Source organism: Mustela nivalis (assembly GCF_964662115.1).
Source record: "Mustela nivalis genome assembly, chromosome: 8".
In the NCBI taxonomy this organism is placed as follows: Eukaryota; Metazoa; Chordata; class Mammalia; order Carnivora; family Mustelidae; genus Mustela; species Mustela nivalis.
This window is the reverse complement of record NC_139027.1, coordinates 19,792,472-19,812,508: the sequence shown is the minus strand read 5'-3', so window position 1 is coordinate 19,812,508 and position 20,037 is coordinate 19,792,472. Positions and strand designations below refer to the sequence as shown.

Here is a 20,037-nt window from a genome sequence, read left to right as displayed (position 1 = left end):
AGAGCTGGTTTGAATCCAGGGCCTACCATTTGCCAGGTAAGTAGCCTATTTCCTGGCATAAAAATGTGGTCACTGATTCCTCCTTTCTGTGTTAATGTGTTAATATGTTAATATGTCACAGCAGATACGGCCCCAGATTCCAAGGAGACTCCTGACACATCCTCCCCACCCGCTCCCCCTCGCCTCCCCCTTCCTGCCTTAAGTGCCTGGTCACTCACTAGATGGTGGCTGTTCTGCTTTGGCCCCGACACACTTAGCTTGCCCTGGGGATACCTTCCCTTTGCTTGGCTAAAGTCATAATCCTCCCAGTGATTCCTCAGGTTGTGGTTTCCTGCTTAGCCTCTTGGCAGCCCTCCAGGATTTATTAAAGAAAGAATTCTTCCCCATATATTTTGTCCATGAATTCCTTCAGATATGATCGCTTGAAAGAAATCAGATAACAAATATGTATCTGTTGAAGGGACTAACTCTAGAACGTTCTGGGCAGTCACCAAGGACGAAACCGCCACCAGACGCCGAGCAACAAGTCAGACCTGCACATCCTGCTCCAGCTTGATCTTGATCATGTTGTACTCTTCCCAGTCCCATACCCTCTGCTTGTTCAGCTGCTTCTCATAGTCCTCTACCTTCTTGATGCGGTTCATAAGATACTCCAGCTGAAGGCACAGGAAGACAAGAGGAAAGTCAGCCTTGTCCCTGCCCTGTCTCAGTCCCTCGGGTGGCCTGACCAGCATGACCCAGTGAAGGGTCTCCAAGTGTCAGGGTCTGGAGGGAGTCAGTCAGCCCTCAGAAGCTCCTGGGCCCCAAAGCTTTGTATCCTTTGCCATACTCGGGAGCCTCCTTACTTGAAAAACTCCAAGAGGATTGCTCCATTAAGAAACTAGCCATGGGCCCCGCGGTCAGACATTTGTATTTCTCAAAAAAACCCCACTGGATCTTGGTCAAGCTATTTCTTTGTTCTTTATGTCTCTGAAGTAAAGTGATACCCCCCATCCTTTAAAACATCTTCTGAGTCACAAACATCCATGGCTGGGGTAGAAGCCTGGGAACAAAAAAGAGAGGGGCAGGACCACAGGAACCCCAACGAGCTGCAAAGGAAGGTAGTATTCACCGCCACTAGAAGCAAATGTCACCGTCAGGAGCAGCAGGGACTAACCACGAAGTGGAGTAGTAAATGTCTGCCATGGCAATCCTCCCCAAGATACATAAAGGCTAGTGAGTTCAGTCACAGCAGATACAGCCCCAGATTCCAAGGAGCACCCCTGACACATCCTCCCCACCCGCTGCCCCTCCCCCACCCCCTTCCGCACCCATCGCCCCTTCACCTCTTTGGCATTGTGAGCCTGCAGGGCCCGCTCCCATTTCTTCTTATTACTGGCCAGCATTTCTTGTCGTTCTACCTCGAATGCTTTCTACAACCAAGAAAGAAGAGGGCTCTAGTGTCTGTTTTGATTGGGCAGGTTCCACAGTAGGAAAAAACTCATAAGTAATTGCACAAGGGCCCATGTTCCAACTGGACAGTCCAAGTCAAATCCAAATGCAACCTTGCCAAGTTTCATACAACCAAAGGGGTACAGAAGGAGTTGTGTGGAAATTAGTGTTATGAAGTCTGGACTACCCACAAATTTTGAGAGGAAATGTGCCAAGTGCCCTGTGGCTCAGCCAACATCAGAGGAGGGAGCTGGAGGAAGGCCAGGGCCCTGGGTGAAGTGACAGGGCAAGCCCCGGCATGCGCTTCAATCATGCCGAGGGCTGCTGCATGGTTGGGGTTCCCACGAAACAAAGGAACGCGTTGCTCACAAGAGGTAGGCCAAGGAATGCAGAGAGGAGTCTATAATAATCCAAGATGGTGGGAATCCTCTTGGCTCTCTTCCATTCTGGAAAGGCCAGTCTCAGTGTCAAGCCTTAACATTTCATTTGAATTTAAAGTATTGATTCCTGAACCTATTTTCCCATGCTCCCACCCCCAGCTGCCATAAATACAACAAATAAACAGCTCACACACACCCCTCTCCTCCACTCTTCTTATCCCTCCATGGTTTTTTTTTCTTGCAGAGCACTTATTACCACCTGTCCAACTATATATTTAGTAGTTTATCTGTTTATTGTCTATCTGTCTCCTACTAGAATACAGATCTCATCGAGGACTTTGTTTAGTTCATAGCTGTATCCACAGCCCCCGGGACGGTGTCTGACACATAGCAGGTGCTTAATGAATAGTTGTTGGGCAAGTGCATGAATGGGTAAACAAGTGAAGGGGCTGACATCACAGGACAAGACACCTGTGTCTGTCAGGGCCAACCTGGCCCTCCTCAGGGGCTGCCCCCCGGGGCAGGAGGCAACTCTACCACACCATTACCTCAATGTAATTCAGCTCCTGACGGAAGGTTTTCATCACGTGCTTCACTTGTTCTTCCATTCTCTCCAGCAGCAGGCAGATGTCATCTGACTGCTTCTTCAAATCCTTCACATACTGGTCATCTTTTGTTTTCAACTCCTAGAGAAGAGCAACCGAAAGTTGGTCACCAAATAAGACCAAGGGAAGAGGTGCCAAGCGCACTCCCCCAGGACCTCGCTCTTCAGTATCTGTGAATGCTAGGAATACACAGCTATACACAGAGAAAGTCACTTCGGCAGAATCTGAGGATGCCAGGGAGAAAGCACAGGCGGATGGAGCACAGTGGCCTCAGCTAGGGGCAAAGCCGGACATAGCAGCCGGCGATCAAACCCTCCGTGACTACTTGCTGTAAACCTCTTTATAAGCTCCCAGGCAGCTTACAGCCCCCAGCAGAGCAATGGCGATCCAGGATCCAACACGGGACTCTATCCACTACAGACTACATGCCATTCCTTAACTGAAAACATAAAATCGCATGCATCTTTCTAAGGTCACCAATAATTCTCAGATTTCTCCAAAGCTCTTCCTTCTGGTTGAATTTATTGCCTGAATTGTGCAATAATCTGAGTCATGAGTGACACCTCCTCATTTTTCCATTCAGGAAGAGCAAACCAATAAGCCAGTCAAATCCCCCAGCCTGAGCCCATGCGGCAGAGTCGGGGGCTGGGAGTCTTGCCTGCTGTAACTCGCTGATCAGCTTGTTCTTGTCCTCGATCAGCCCAGCACAGTGCACCTGCTGGGTGTTGAGCATTTCCCACAGGTCCTGGGGAATTCTCTTCTGTTTGCCCTCCTCCCACTTTGCAGTGATTTCATCAAATTTGTCCTGGCTGGTCTTCACTTCGTTCTCCAGCTTCTCGAGTCTGTGGATACAAACACAGTGGCCATGCCAGCCCAGCTGGGGAAGCCGTCTCCTGCTGAAGCAGGCCGGTTCTCGAGAGTCTGAAATACCAAGCCAGGGCCTCAAGCACTGCTCCCACGCACCCCGCGCTCAAAACCAAACCAGCCTCTGAGGAATCTTCTTTTAGCTTAAGCAGTGCTTGGAAGCAAGGAGGCCAAATAAACAAGGTGACCCACAACAAAAGCAGATGGACCTTAAAGCTATACCTACTTACACACGCACATACGCATGCAGATCAACAGTCTGTCACATACTTCCGTGACAAGCTGTACGACTCCAGTGACCAAGGCCTGACTTTACCACTAATGGACTCTCAACTTGAGACAAGTCCATGACCCACAGCAAGCTGCATTTTTCTCCTCCATAAGAGGGAGGATGAAAGCACCGACTTTCCTACGGCTCCTCCCAGGGTTAGGTGAGATGACGCTCGGCACAGCAGTCGTTCAATAAAGGGTACCCATATGATTGTTTCTGGTTATCGACATAACTTCGGGTGTGTGACCATTCCTCTCCCAAATCATCAGTAAATACAGGGGGCCATACGATATATACTAAGGATTATTACACTTCCATCAGAAAGGATGAAAATCCAACTTTTGCATCAACATGGACAGGACTGGAAGAGATTATGCTGAGTGAAATAAGTCAAGCAAAGTCAATTATCATATGGTTTTGCTTATTTGTGGAGCATAAGGAATAACACGGAGGACATGAGGAGATGGAGAGACATGAGTTGGGGGAAATCGGAGGAGGAGACAAACCATGAGAGACTGTGGACTCTGAGAAACAAACTGAGGGTTTTGGAAGGGAGGGGGGTAGGGGGGGTGGGTGAACCTGGTGGTGGTATTATGGAGGGCACGTATTGCATGGAGCACTGGGTGTGGTGCATAAACAATGAATTCTGGAACACTGAAAAGAAATTTTTAAAAATAGATAAAAATTAAAAAAAAAAAACAAAAAACAGGGAGCCATGAAAATAGGGAAACTCCACCATTAAGGAATGGAAAATCGGCATGGCCTTTCCAGAAATTCCAAAAGAGACTCTGTGATGAAGTGTACCGAGGAGGGAACCAGCCTGAGGAGAAGCGTGAGGATGAGAGGTGAGGTCCCCCCTAAGAATGGCCACTAGGACATACGCCAGGACGCTCTCCCTACCTTCACAGACTGTCATTGTAGGAGGCTGCCTCCTGACAAGAGTGCCAACCCCTACAGGACAGGAGTCACAACTTAAACTCACACTTCCCTCTCTCCTTCTTGCCTCCCTTCCGAGCTAGTAGCACAGAGCACATTAATTCACTTGACTTTGGGCCTCAAAAAATGAAAAACAACAGCCAGGTCCTCTTGCCAATTTATCCTATACGTCTGCCACTGAAGACCTTCAGCTTTTCCATTTATCCTATACGTCTGCCGCTGAAGACCTTCAGTTTTTCCTCCATGGTCATAGGAAACAGCCTACCTCCTTGGCGTGGCTGGGAAATCAGCCAATTTCTTGCTAGGTACAGCCCAAGGCAGACCGTGGGAAGTCACAAGAATAAAATCACCAGTTGCCTACTGGTAAAGCTAGTAAAGGTGCTGAAGGAACTCCTTACGCTGAACACCTAAAAACATTGTTAACCCCGTGCTCTTGCGGAGACGAGCTAAAATGGCCACGTGGAGGAAGGGGGAAGAAAGGAGGAAAGCAGGGAGGGAAGGAGGAGATTCGTTCCTAAAGGGCATTAAGGGGATTCTGCTGGACTGACTCTGACACAGCCACTTCCCAACGGTCGGGGAGACCCTGGGGAGCCGTGGGAGAGCCGTGCTCACGTCCGCCCTGCAGAGCGGGGCCTCCGCACCTCTGGCGCCGGATCTCCTCTTCCTCCACTCTCCTGCGGAGCTCTCTGACATCGGTAGCCACCTGGATATTCGTCACCAACTCAGTGCCACAGAGCAGCAGTTTATTCAATTTCTGAAAACGAAGAATGTATGAAGTTAGAGGGGCGCCTGGGTGGCTCAGTCGGTGAAGCGTCTGCCTTCGGCTCAGGTCCTGATCCCGGGGTCCTGAGATCGAGACCTACATCTCTTCGGAATCCCTGCTCAGCGGGGGAGCCTGCCTCTCCCTCTTCCCCCCCCCAATTCATGGTCTCTCTCACCACTCTCTCTCTCTCTCTCTGAAATAAATAAAATCTTAAAAAAAAAAGAATTTATTAAGTTAGAAACCTTTTGCACAGCTGTCTATAGCTGTTCTATCCAGCCAAGCGGGAATCAAAAGCAACCTTAAGATCCTTAAGAGTAGCATGTACTTGACAAGCTCTTTCCATCAGGATATTGGGGATGTGATATCAGAGCTTATGATTTAATAGCACATGTGATTCTGGAGGTACTGTGGCTTATTCTCATTAGACTAGGGACCAGCTGGCTAGCACACTGGCAGATACCCGAGGCACATCTCAGCACTCGCCCCTAGACCCCCCAAGCGACTGACACCACCAGGCACTTTTCTGAGAATTCAGTGGGAGAGGTGAGGTAGAGACAATGGCGACCATCCTCCCACATCCATTCCCTCCTCCTCTCCGAGTAACAGGATCCCCAATTTTAGCTGGACATTGGACCTACCAAGATGGATAAACTTCCCAAACTCCTTGGCAGCTAGAATACAGTCTGATCGACAGAACCTGAGCAGAAGTGATGTGTGCCCCTTCTGACTCATGCATTGAAGGGAAAAGGCCTGTCCTCTGCTGCCGCATCTCCCCCCTTCTCCGGGGCCTGCGTGTGGTGCTCTGGTATGACACGGTGAGCACATGCAGCCACCGAAGGAATGGCAGAAGGAGATGAGGTCCCCGACTTCGAGGAGCTGCCGCATCAGCCCTGGACAGTGTCCTGATGCTCTGAACTACTAAGGAAGCCAGAGGAATAAGCTTCTATGTTGTTTAAGCTACTGTTACATGGCGTCTTCTGTTCCAGACACTCGGGCTCCACCGCTGCCTCCCTTAATAGCTCAACAATTTTGCTATTGGTGCCCCGCTTCTAAATCCCTCTTTGGGGGTGCCTGGGTGGTTCAGTTGGTTAAGCATCTGCCTTCGGCTCAGGTCATGATCTTGGGGTCCTGGGATCGAGCCCCACATCAGGCTCTCTGCTCAGTAGAGAGTCTGCGTGCCCCTCTGCACTCCCCCGTCTCATGTGCTCATGCTCCTGCTCTCTTTCTCTCTCAAATAAATAAAATCTTGAATAAATAAGTAAGTAAATAAATAAATAAATCCCTCCTTGAATTCCACATCAGTGTCTTCACTCCTGACCTTTGGGTGATGACAGGATTTCAACCAAAAATTCAGGTACCCTTAGGCTGTGCCTACATTTTTCTAAGTCTGTTTTGGAACTTAAAACTTCTCCGGCTCTCGGACTGTTTCTGAACAAAGAACCTACGAGCTTCTCCATACGAAGGAGTCACTGAAACAATCAGAGATTCTATTTCATCTCGCCCTCCTAAAGACACTTGGAAATGCAGTTTTAAAGAATATAGAATGGAAGCCTTAACCCCGATATCCAGAGGTATGCCAGAATTTCTTTTAAATGGCCACAGTTGTAGCACTTGTACCAAATGGTTTTACATGCCTAAGAAAGTAAAGGCTTTCCAGTAGTTTTTGAACAGTTATCTATTTTCTGCTCAGACAATGCAAACATCAGAAATTTGTGAATCAAGTATTTCAGACTCAAAGGAAAACTGAAAATGTTACAGTCACCAAGAGACCAACAGACACAGGAAAAGATAAAACTGTTGTTTTCAGATATGATTACATATGTAAAAAAAAAAAAAATAAACACACAAACAAAAGAGACCACAGGATAACTATTAGAATTGACAAGAGAATTTGACAAAATTGCGAATATCAGGTCACTATACAAAAAACCACTTGTACTTTTATATATAAGCAAAAAAAACACTTAGAGCCTCAACGCAAAGTGTAAGACATTGTTTTTGTTTTTGTTTTGTTAACATATAATGTATTATTTGTTCCAGGACTACAGGTCTGCAAATCATCAGTCTTACACAATTTAGCATAAGACATTGTTCACAAAACTAAAGAAAATACCTAAATAAGTGGAGGGATATTTTATACTCATGGATTGTAAATCTCATCGTTGGTAAGATATTAATTCTTTCCTAAATTGATCTATAGGTTCAATCTGACTTCAATTAAAGTGCCAGCAGGGGACACCTGGGTGGCTCGTGGGTTAAGTGGCTGACTCTTGATTTCAGTTCAGGTCATGATCTCGGGGTCCTGGGACTGACCCCCACATCAGGCTCCACACTTGGGGGGAGTCTGCTTGAGGACTTTCTCCCTCTGCTTCCCCTTCCCCTTCAACCCCCTCCCCCCACACACACCACAGCTCTCTCTCTAGAATATATAAATAAAACTTTTAAAAATCCCAGCAGGTTTTTTGGAGGAAACTGACAAACTGATTGTAAAATTTATATGGACATGAAAAAGGTCAAGGATAGCCAAGACAATTTGAAGAATCACAAACTTAGAGGACCTATTCCACCAGATGTCAAGACCTATCATAAGGCTACAGTAGTTAAAATAGTGTGGAACTGGTGTAAAGTCAGACAAGTAGACCAATAAAATAGAACAGAGAATCCAGAAACAAATCCACATATGTGATCACCTGACTCACAACAAAGGTTTATTGCAGTGCAGTGGGGGAAAGGGTGATCCTTCCAATAAACGGTGCTGGTTCAATTAAAAATCCATATACAACACAGCATCCTTGAACCTTACCTTTACACCAGCCACAAAAATCAATTCAAGATAGACTACAGACCAAAATGTACATGATACAAAAATAAAGCTTCTAAGAGAAAACTTGGAAGAATGTCTTTATAAAACTGGAGCAAAATTAAATAGGAAACAAAAGAATCACCAAGTAAAAATGATTGATAAGGGGTAGGGCCAAGGACAGTGGCCCTTCCTGTCGAAGTCTTATGGCAGAACCAGTTATTAATATCTTGATATTAAAGAAGGCAGCATTTGGTTTTTATACATTTTATACATTTCTTTTCTATGCTAACACTTTACAGGACTTGAGTCATAAGTGAAAGGAAGCTTGAACAGCTGCTAATGATGGGGCGCCTGAGTGGCTCAGTGGATTAAAGCCTCTGCCTTTGGCTCAGTTCATGATCCCAGGGTCCTGGGATCGAGTCCCACATCAGGTTCTCTGCTCAGTGGAGCCTGCTTCCCTTCCTCTCTCTCTGCCTGACTCTCTGCCTCATTGTGATCTCTTTCTGTCAAATAAATAAATAAAATCTTAAAAAAAAAAAGAAAAGCTGCTAATGAAAGCAACATTATCTCTTCGGGCTCACACTCAAAGAGTGCTCCAGATGAACCCTGTATCAATATTTTCAAGACCATAGCAGTATAAACTATATCAGGAGGTTCCAGATTATATACAATATCCTTTTGATCCTACCCAGCCATGCTCAGAAATGATCGACATTTCGACAAAGTGACCCCAGTACAGACAGGAGGCAGGACACATCAACGTTACAATGAGCACCAGATGGGGACCAAGAACACACCGCAGCTCAGTGTTCTTCCCGCCACCGTAAGGTATCTTATCTTTGACCCAGTACCGTACAATTCACTCAGGTGTCTCTGTAGATCTCTTTGCTCTATAATGACATTTCAGTAACTTGAGTATTTTTTTTCTCACAGTAAGTGTACTTCAACTTCTGCCAGAAATGCTCTCTCTTCTCTCTGCTTTTATAAGTCCCACCTATTTTTCCAAGATGCAGCTCAAATCCCACTTTCTCCATGTAACCTTTCCCCATCAGGCCCGCTTGGGCAGCCCTTTTCTTTCCCTCAATTCCTACCATCCCGCTGCCCTAGGATATTCATTTAACAGTTAATTAAATGCAGCACTTTGCCAGTCCTGCTTGCTGTTTGAGAGTGTTGTTCATTCTTCCTGCACCTGTTGTTCCAAGTCCTTTATTAAACATTCCAGGAGCCCTGGCATTGCCATGGGACAGCAATCGATGACTTTCTTTTTAGTGGTTATTGAGTACAAGCCCTGCACTATCCACAGGTATACGCAGAGGCTCTCGCTCTCACGGAGCTTACAGCTCTGCTGCGGAGATGCAGGCACACACACTGGAAGTCCTACAAGGGAGAAAACGTCTAAAATGAAACACATGGCACAGAGAAGTACCCGGTGTGTGAATTAAAGGAGCCTGGGCTGCGAAGAAATCATGGACTTGCAGTCCCCTCGAGCTGGGACTTGAGATGGCCTTGATGGAAGGCGTCCTGACGAGAGGAGAGAAGACGGAGGTAGAGGACAGCGGGGAGGAGGGTAAGGGAGGGACTGGCACCCCGGAAGATAAGAGGCACGGAACAGGACGAGCAGAGCCCCCACTGGAGGTGAGTGAGCAGATCGGCCAAGCCAGAGTGAAGGCCCAAGGTGGGTATCGGCGGGAGAGATGATTGACGTTAGGACGGAAACAGAAGGCCTTGAATAGGCAGCGTAAACACCTTGACTTGTGCTAATGAACAGCTCACAGGATGAAATGAAAGCTCACTCCTAGACAGCTCTCAAAATGGGAAAGATTCAAATTCGCTCTGCCTAACTAAAGGCAGGAACACGCAATCCCTCTTGAGAGTCTTCTGGTCTAAGTATGAAAACCATGACCTCACACCCAGCTAGCGTCCCTGGCTGATAGGACCATATGCCACCCAGCTCATACCAGTCTGCTTTCTTCTTTCTGCTTATTGCTCTTGCTTTGATCTTCCTCACTCTCTTTCTTCCCATCTAAATATTCTCCAAGTGCTTCCCTGTGATGGGAGAAAGTAGAGAAGCTAAAGTTATTTCTAGTATGTGGATTCTATATTTAGAGTTTCCATAGTGCATCATACTATATATGAAAATACATCCCATATGGATAAAAATTTCAATATTAAAAAACACAATCATAAGAACACTATAAGTAAATACAGGAGAAAACCCATCTTAGAATAAGACCAAAGCTAGAAAAAAAAAATAAAAATATTGAGAGACTTTACTTCTTAAAATTTAAAACTCTTCTCCTTGATTCAAGGGATAAACTCATAAAAGATACTTGACAAAATTTTGCCATCTAGAAAAGAGAACAGACTCTTTCAAATCAATACAAAAAAGACAAAATAACAATTAGAAAAACTGGCAAAGGACGTGTGGACAGGCAATTTACAGGGGAAATACAACAGGCAAACAGACATTTGAAAATACGTTCAACTTCACATAGAACACAAGAAATGCAATTGAGAAGCCTGTAAGGTATCATTATTCTCCATACCAGATGAGAAAAGATTTAAAAGGTTGATAATGGGATGCCTGGGTTTTCTCAGTCAGTTAAGTGTCTGCCTTCGGCTCAGGACATGATCCCAGAGTCCTGGGATCGAGTCCTGCATTGGGCTCCTTGCTCAGAAGGGAGCCTGCTTCTCCCTCTGTCTGCCACTCTCTCCACTTGCGTGCTATCTCTCTCTCTCCAACACATAAATAAAATCTCAAATAAATAAATAAATAAGTAGTTGATAACATCAGGCATGGGTGCCCAACTACTCACACCACACCACAGCCGGGGATGTGAAGTATAACAACCTGTCTATAAGGCGATTTGGGGGGCGCCCGGGTGGCTCAGTGGGTTAAAGCCTCTGCCTTTGGCTCAGGTCATGATCCCAGGGTCCTGGGATCGAGCCCTGTGTCGGGCTCTCTGCTCAACAGGGAGCCTGCTTCCCCGTCTCTCTCTCTCTGCCTGCCTCTCTGCCTATATGTGATCTGTCTCTCAAATTAAAAAAAAAAAAAATCTTTAAAAAAATTAAATAAAATAAAAAACTAAAATAAAATAAAAGGTGACTCGGTAAGGTTTATCACAAACTTAAATACGCCTCCCCTCTGACCCAACCTTCAGGAATTCCCTGCGGAAAGTACTCAGAGAAATCTGCATGTGGATGATTATTACAGCACTGACTCTACTAGCAGAAGCATGGAAACATTCCTACACACATATTAACCCTCGCTAATACCCACCTGTATCAGAGCTTACGAGACAACAACATAAGAAAAAATTGGAGTGGGGGGCACCTGGGTGAGTCAGTCGGTTGTCTGTCTGCCTTCAGCTCAGGTCATGATCCCTGGGTTCCGGGACCAAGTCCGGAGTCTGGACTCCCCACTCAACGGGGTGTCTGTTTCTCCCTCTCCCCTGCTCAAGCTCTCTCTGTATCTCTCTCAAATAAGTAAATAAAATCTTTTTTAAAATAAAGAAAGAAACAAAATATTTTGTAGCCTATAGAAAGAATGATGTAATTTCTAGCAGTATACAAAGACATCCACAACAGTTAAGTAAAAAGAGCCAGTTGTAGAACAATATGGAAAGTATAATATACATTTTTTTTTGAAAATAGGCTTATATATACATGGAAATTTTTTGGAAGGACATATGACCACAGATGACAATAGCTATTTAAGAGAAGGGAATTTAACTGAGGATTTCGATTCTCTTTATTTTTGCACAGCATGAATTTTACTAATAGCCTGTGTGTGTGTGTGTGTGTGTGTGTGTGTGTGTGTTAATCAGAAAATCAGACCAAAGAAGAGGAGGTAACATAAGGTTCCAGACTATGGGTTTCTTTAGAGGATGCATGGGGAATGACCCCACCAATCTCCATCTCATTTACAACACGGAGGCCCCTCTCCCCTCGGGCACACAGTTGGCCACGAGGACTCCCAGGGCACGAGAAAAATGAAACGATCCTGTGGACCCCATCTGCAGTGCAACAAGCAGATCTCTCTGTCTCATTCTTTCTTGATTTCTTTCTAATACTGACTTCCATTTCCACTCCTTTTGTTCAAAGTTCAGCTCTGCTCTACAGTGTTACAGCATTTTTGAAATGTGGAGTTGTTAGGTCCATGATCAAAGTAGCGAGAGTGATACAAAGCGAAGGTCAAGCGAAGTTCAAGCAAAGCTTTGTTTCGCACCAAGCATCGGGAATCCAGCCAAACATTCGGGGCTGCCTCTTACAGAGAGAGCGACCCTCCCAGCCTTACAGACTAACTTTTAAAGGGCAAAGGCCATGTGGTGGAGCCTGGCCACACACAGGTGGCCAGTGAGATTGTAACACACAGAGAAAGCTACACAGTCATGCTAGGTCACACACGGGTGGCCAATTGAATTACGATTCACCCTATAGTAGATATTTGAACTAGCCTATCACCTTGGTCAGAACTGGCACCCAAAAGGCGGGGCCCACACTCCTTGGTAGCTAGGGAAACAGTATGCGTGCCCCACTGATTGGATGTCTCCACCTGGTCTGACTCGTCCTTGTATTTGGGCTCTATTACCTGGGACTGGTCAACCATATTTTACTAGTTTCCCGGACTTGCTTTTAAGTAAGTCCTCTGGTGGGGTCAGTTTAAGTTTTACTGCATAAACAACAAAATGGCTGTTCAACTGAGATGGAGCCGCTCTGGCTAAATAGGCCCTTACAGAGTTGAGTTACTGCTCCCTGCCAACTCCAAGTCTAATGAAAACCCCATTTTCTTTCTTGTCATTTCATGCACTTCCATATTCTTATTCAATCTACTCCTGGCCATTGCTAAGAGAACTAAGTGTTCCATTCCACTCGTCTTCCAAAGTTGCTGGGTTCATGGATCTCCCACTATCACACAAAATGCACTCGTTCTCTTGACTTTCTACTTTGACCACCAATTAAGTAACCAACTCTATCTAAATAATCCTTCCAGTTGCTCCACTTCCTGGAGCAAAGACCAGTGCTTCAGAAAGAGAAAGAACTCTTAGTTCTTAGTTTTCACTGGAACTCCATTGCTGCCTTTTACTTAGCATTTCTGACTTTCCTAGCACTGCCCTGTCCAAGGAAGGGAGCCACTGACCCCCAGTGACCGATCCAAACTGAAATGTCCTATGAGTATAAAATAGACTACATGGATTTTTGAAGGCCTTGAATAAAAAACAAAGTAAAATACCTCAATATAATTGACACTGATTACATGTTAAAAGAAAATTTTTACATTGTGGGTTAAATAAACAACAAAATTTAATTTCACCTGTTCTGTTTACTTTAACAGGGCTACTAGAAATTTATTGCTTTGTTTCGTTTTGCTTGCTGACCTAGCATATTTTCCAAAGGAGTCAACTCCAAAGAGACTTCTCCCTCCTCAGGTTTACCTCAGTTTCAGGAAACTGCTTCCTTGGGGCTCCCACCCACGTGATCTCCTTGGAGCCGCCATCTTACTGAATACCCCACCTCCTGACCAAACAAAGTCCCTTCTCAGATTTAAAAAATTGGCACTTCATAGATTGTTTGGCTGGATTTCAGGTTCGGGGTTGGCTATCATTTTCCTTCAGAATTTTGAGAGCATTGCTGCGGTATCTTCTACCTTCCAGTGTTGCTATTTCAAAACCTTGAAGTCACTGTGTTTCTTAATCCTTTCCTTGGATGTGACAGTTGTTCTCACTCCAGAAACTTATAGGCCCCTCTGGCTCTCCGGGCTCCTGAAACTCCTGTCTCAGCCCATCAGGCCAATGAGTCGTCTTCAAGTTTTAGCAAGCACTTTTAAGCCCACATGATTGATTAAACCTTTCTTTGTGTATCTATAGATTAGGCATTGCATTGTTTCCTCAAAAGCCTCGGTAAGAAACCCACTTGCACAACCTCCCCACTCCCCCACACACCCACAGGGCACAATACACAGCCTCTGAGCACCAGGATAGTGTCTGTAGCTGGCACCACTGAGTCTGCCCGCAATCAAGAAAGGTTAAACACCATTGTGCTCCCCTTTTACTGATTAACTGCCCTAAAGTTTCTCCAAAAACCTTCAGGCAGATACATCGGAGTTGGTTTTTGGACAAGAGTGTGCCTTCTCCACAGATGGCCGGCCCTCTGAATAAAGCTCATATTCCTTGCCAATCAAAACTTGTCTCATGGGGCGCCTGGGTGGCTCAGTGGGTTAAAGCCTCTGCCTTTGGCTCAGGTCATGATTCCAGGCTCCTGGGATAGAGCCCCACATCGGGCTCTCTGCTCAGCAGGGAACCTGCTTCCCCCCTCTCTCTCTGCCTGCCTCTCTGCCTACTTGTGATCTCTGTCTGTCAAATTAATTAATTAATTTTAAAAAAAAAACTCATCTCTTGAGTTTTTTTCAACTGGCGTTTGGAGCAATGGGCAGCCAAACTTGGGTGTTTCAGTAATGCTCTGAACTTTCTCAATGGTGTGCCCGCGGGTGGGGCTTCTTTCCTCCACTGGGCTGAACATTTTCAGACTGGCGTTCCCCGCCCACCCCACCCCAAGCAGGAAACTTCAGTTATGATCAATTTTCTTGAATACTTCCAGTGATCATTTCCTCCCCTCTGTTCCCTCTGCCCTTTCTTTATGGATCTAGAAAAAAAAGAGTCTAGATCTCCTGGACTGGTCCTCTAATTTCGAAAAATCTTTTTCTCTCCCCGCTTGTTTTTCTTTTTGCTCTACCTTCTAGGCGACTCCATGACCGTTATTTCCTAACCCTTCTACAGTTTTCCATTTCTACCATATTTTTTAATCTCCAAGAGCTCTATTTTGTTCTCTCACCACCCCTTTAACAGCATCTTATTCTTGTTCTGTGGTTGCAATATCATTTCTTTTTTTCTCCAAGGATTGTCTGAATGATAGCCATTTTGATGTAGTACTGTTGTCTTTTTTCCCTACATAGTCTCAAGTTCCTCTAAGTTACTTTTTGCTGTGTGTTCATTTTGGTGTCTACCTTTCATGATAAAGACTTTCCTCGGAAGTCTAGAAATCCTTGGCTACAAGAGCAGGGGGTGCCTGGGTGGCTCAGTGGGTTAAGCCTCTGCCTTTGGCTCAGGTCCTGATCCCAGGGTCCTGGGATTGAGCCCTGCATCGGGCTCTCTGCTCGGCAGGGAGCCTGCTTCCCCTTCTCTCTGCCTGCCTGTCTGTCTACTTGGGATCTCAATCTGTCAAAAAAAAAAAAAAAAAGATAAAGAAAAAAATAAAAGACTGGAGAGCTGAAGGAAGTTCTGAATGCAAGCATGCAGCTTGACAACAATGAACTTCAGCACAGGACCATCTACTTGGATCGCCTGGTGGGCAACTCTGAACGTCGGTGTCTTTAAATCCTTCCTTGGCAGCTGGTCAAATTTTCCAGAGAGACTTCAGTCTCCTGCCTGTGTGCGAAGCTCCAACTTGCCCATATTTCCTGAACAGCCAGAAGGACTACAAGGTCTCAGTGGCAGTGTGCCTGTGGCCACTGTGTTTAGTACAGTGTTTCTGCCTCGTCTCTGCCCAGCACCCCCCAAACTGTAGATCCTCTAATTTACTTCCTCCAAACCTCCCATCTTTTGTGCAAGGTGAGGAAAAGGTTCCTGGCATCCAACTATTTTCCTTCTTCATTTCTACTTCCACTTTAGTGCCCTTCTTCATCTCTACTTCCTCTTGAACCTGATGCTTCCGATTTCCTGGTGTTTTGCAGATTTACTGCAGAGTAAATCAAGCGGGGGGCTCTCGGCTTTCCTCACTGCTGGTTTATATTTCCATAGTCTTGAATCTGCGAGACCATTTACCATCTGTCCTTATGCTTCCCAGCTTCCAAATGTTGTTGCTGTTGAGTCCCTTCTGTTTTGCTTGACTTTTTGGGTTTATGTCTTTTTTATTTAATCCCTTTAAATGTCACGCTAATGGAGTTTTGATAGAGATCCAAGATAAATGTATGTGTTCCATCTGCCATCCTTACACTGGAGTCACATCTCCAGGAATTTCAAACTTCAACTGAGATGGTAGAGACTGGGATTCTCAGGAGCTTTAGCCTATTAAACCCATTCTTTATTTTTATTTGACATTTGATTCTATTAACAGCTTCTTCTCTAAAACTACACCTCAATGGCATACTGAGGCCCCAGCACTTAGGGTGGTGGGCACCAGAGGCAATCAAGGGGGCTACAGATCATTTAAAAATGATACAGTGTGGGGTGCCTGGGTGGCTCAGTGGGTTAAAGCCTCTGCCTTCGGCTCAGGTCATGATCCCAGAGTCCTGGGATCGAGCCCGGCATCGGGCTCTCTGCTCAGCGGGGAGCCTGCTTCCTTCTCTCTCTGCCCACCTCTCTGCCTACTTGTGATTTCTCTCTGTCAAATAAATAAATAAAATCTTTAAAAAAAATAAAACATTGGACTCTGAAAAACAATCTAAGGGTGTTGAAGGGACGGGGGTGGGAGGTTGGGGGAGCTAGGTGGTGGGTATTATGGAGGGCACGTATTGTATGGAGCACTGGGTGTGGTGCAAAAAACAATGAATTCTGTTATGCTGAAGATATATATATAATGAAAAATAAATAAAATAAAAATGATACAGTGGACTAAAAGTCTGTCTGTGTATTATTATTAACATGTGCCAACAACAAAACAAGGTCAGTGACAGAACACTCCTTTCTGAAAAAAATCTTCTGTTAATCTAAGTTCTAAACAATTTCTACAGCTACTGTTAATCTTTTAATAATATGTATGGGGCACTTGGCGGGCTCAGTTGGAAGAACATGAGACTCTTGATCTCAGGGTTGTGAGTTCGAGCCCCACGTTGAGTATAGAGATTACTTTGAAAAAAATCTTAAGGAAAAAAACATGTATGTAGGCTTCGATACAGCAACTTTCTATGTGTTATCCTTTAACAAGGAAGTTAATTCAGAGAACACGAAGAATACAGTTGGCCTGTGACACACACAGACTAAGCTGCACACACGTGTTCTAAGGGCATGTTTAAAACGGCTCTGTCGTCCCAGCTCAGTTAGGCACAGGGTAAATCCCTAACCCTCAAGGTACTACATCTCCCAGCACAAGAGGGATTTGATATATGAGGCTCCTGGGTAGCTCAGTCAGTTGGGCATCTGCCTTCAGCTCAGGTTGTGATCTCAGGGTCCTGGGATGGAGCCCTGTGTCAGGCTTTCGGCTTGGTGAGTCTGCTTCTCTCCCTCCCCCTCTCCTCTTGTGCTCTCTCTTTCTCTATCTCTCAAATAAATATGTAAAATCTTAAAAGAAAAAAAAAAGAGGGATTTGACATGAACAACAGCCCAGCTATTGAAAACATGAAGAAGCTGAACTCTGTTTAGTTCAGTTCTGTCGTTCTACATGTAATCATTCTCTAAGCCCCACAGAATTCTTTTGGAAACACTTCTTCATGTTTTTCCTTCCTTTCCCACCCAAAAATACAGTAATGTAATTAAAAGGTATCGATCTGTCCCTGTTTTCTTATTTCATATTGTAAATTTTATTTAAAATTGTTTTTTCATTGGCCTGGTTACCTAAACAAAGTTCAATAGAAGAAAACACTCTCCTTTTCAGGCTATTATTATTTTAAAAACTCCCCAGCTCAGGCTGTTAAATTCATCTGGTCCACCTCTTTACCTTGCATATTCATTTTCCCAGCAGCACCACTGGCCACTGATGGCATCTTTAGATCACGGAGATAATCCTCTGTCAGTGTTCCCTTTTCTCTCTGTTTCTAAACACACAGCTTTCCTAGGGCTTGGCGTGAGTTCTCCTCTCATCTTTTTATCCTCTTTTCCAGTGTAAGTCAATCCTTTCCTATGGTTTTCAATACAATCATAATGCTGTTGACCCTCTGCACTGACCTCTCTAATCCAGAATTCTCTTCTGAGTTTCAGACCCATATCCAACTGCCTAATAGATATGTCATTTTTAATGTCTTCCAAAATCCAACTTCATTTAATATGTCCAAAGCCAAACTCTCTGAGTTCCAAATCCTGCTGCCTCACTTCCCCCCGTAGCTTTATCGGTTCAGTACAAGGCACTACCACCTACCCAGCTGTTCTAGCCATTGTTGCATTTTCCCCGTCTTCCACCAGCATATCCCCAATCAGAAAATCCAGGCAGTTGAAGCTCTAACACATGTCTTGAGCACATCTGCTTTCTCTCCAATCCTACCAGACCAACTTCATCCCTCCCCCAGACCAATGCAACGGCTTCCTAACTGCTCTCTTCAATTACACTTCTGGCTTCTCCAAGCCCTTCCCTCAAAGAGCAATCAGAGTGATCTCAACATACTTAGGAATTTGAGAAACTCCCACATTAAGTCCTTGGCCTATGGGTAAGAGCTATCATGACAGGGAAGGCCGAATGGATGTCACTCTTAAGCGGGGGGGGGGGGGGGGGGGGATTAGTGTCACCCTTAAGGATGTCAAGGATACAGGAGGGGTGATCCCGATCAAGTCTCCATTTAGATCACCACTCTGGTCCCTGCAAAAACATTTTGCAGCACATTTTGCATTCATATTTACGTCCGACAGATGATAATGTTTACTCGTATAACCCAAACACTTACAGGGTCACGTTAATTCTCTTGATCTCAGTTAAAATATAGTCTGAAGAGATAAGGACCATCTGGATATCCCGCAGAACATCACATTGATTCATTACATCAGATTGGCCTGTAAGCCAAATATGACCCACTGATTTTTGTAGGGCTCACAAGCAAAGAATGGTTTTTACACTTTTTAAATGGTTAAAAAAAAAAAATCAGATAACTAAGCAGAGCACAGAGGATTTTTAGGACAATGAAACTATTCTGTATGATACCATAATAGTGGACACATGTCATTACATTTGTCAAAATCCATAGAACACCAAGAGTGAATCATGATGTAAACTATGAACATAGGGTGATGATGTGTCAACTCAGTTTCATCATTTGTTACAAATGTGCCACTCTGGAGGATGTTGATAGTGGGACAGGCTGCACATGCGTGGGGGCAGGTAGTGGACTGGGAAATCTCTGTACTTTCCACTCAATTTTGCTGCAAACCTAAAATTTCTCTTAAAAAATGATCTCTGGGGGCACCTGGGTGACTCAGTGGGTTAAAGCCTCTGTCTTCGGCTCAGGTCATGGTCCCAGGTTCCTGGGATTGAGCCCCACATTGGGCTCTCTGCTCAGCAGGGAGCCTGCTTCTCTTCCTCTCTCTCTGCCTGCTTCTCTGCCTGCTTGTGATTTCTGTCAAATAAATAAAATAAAATCTTTTAAAAATGATCTCAGAAGATAAGATCAATATCTGAAAAATATTTTGTGACATGTGAACATACTACATTCAAACTGCAGTGTCCATAAGTAAAGTTTTGTTGGAACACTGTCACACCTCTCTGGGCCCCTTGCATCCAAATGGCCAGGAGACAAGAAGTCACCATCTTGGTAGGGTGGCTGACCCTGGCCACCAGGGCAAGGTACAAGTGCTGTCACACAGAGAGGTGTTCAGGAATTCAGAAGATCATGCAGGTGCCTCTCAGTACATGACAGCCCAGTGTGTCCGTGAACGGACAGGTGCAACAACCCTGGCCTGAGAAGGGTATGATTATCAGTCTCAGACCCTTCAGGGATGATGAATTGTGTCATACAAACAGATCAGCCACTGAGACCTGCAGAAGTGACAGCTGAGGTCCACTGCAGAAATGCTTGTGGAAGGCAAGCTGGGATGGAAGAAGGAAAGAAAGACCTCCCAGGGGATGTCACGGATGGCCTGTGTCTTCAGTGCACTGCTCGCAGCGCACGGCACAGCAGCCTCTCCGTAAAAGTGCTAAGAGGACTGTTCTCTCCGTCTTGGACTTTCCAAGTGTGTTGAATGTCTTCATATCCCATACTTGGCTTGATGGAATCTTGTGGAAGAAATTCTTCCTATCTCACCGCCTATCTTTCGGCTCACACGCGGGGCCCGCCCGCCGCTCCCCTC

General features: G+C 45.2%; 1 protein-coding gene across 3 annotated transcripts in view; it reads right to left on the bottom strand.

Annotated features, from left to right (window-relative positions):
- The window catches only part of DRC1 (dynein regulatory complex subunit 1), a 41,824-nt gene that overhangs the window by 21,432 nt on the left and 355 nt on the right, over positions 1–20,037 (bottom strand). For all 3 annotated transcript variants that reach the window (XM_082745077.1, XM_082745078.1, XM_082745079.1), the window contains exons 2-7: positions 10,012–10,099; positions 5,129–5,241; positions 3,075–3,258; positions 2,360–2,497; positions 1,326–1,412; positions 534–656 (exon numbers count right to left, since the gene is read on the bottom strand). In XM_082745077.1, coding sequence (XP_082601203.1) covers positions 534–656; positions 1,326–1,412; positions 2,360–2,497; positions 3,075–3,258; positions 5,129–5,241; positions 10,012–10,099 — 733 coding nt within the window. The remainder of the gene's footprint in view (positions 1–533; positions 657–1,325; positions 1,413–2,359; positions 2,498–3,074; positions 3,259–5,128; positions 5,242–10,011; positions 10,100–20,037) is intronic.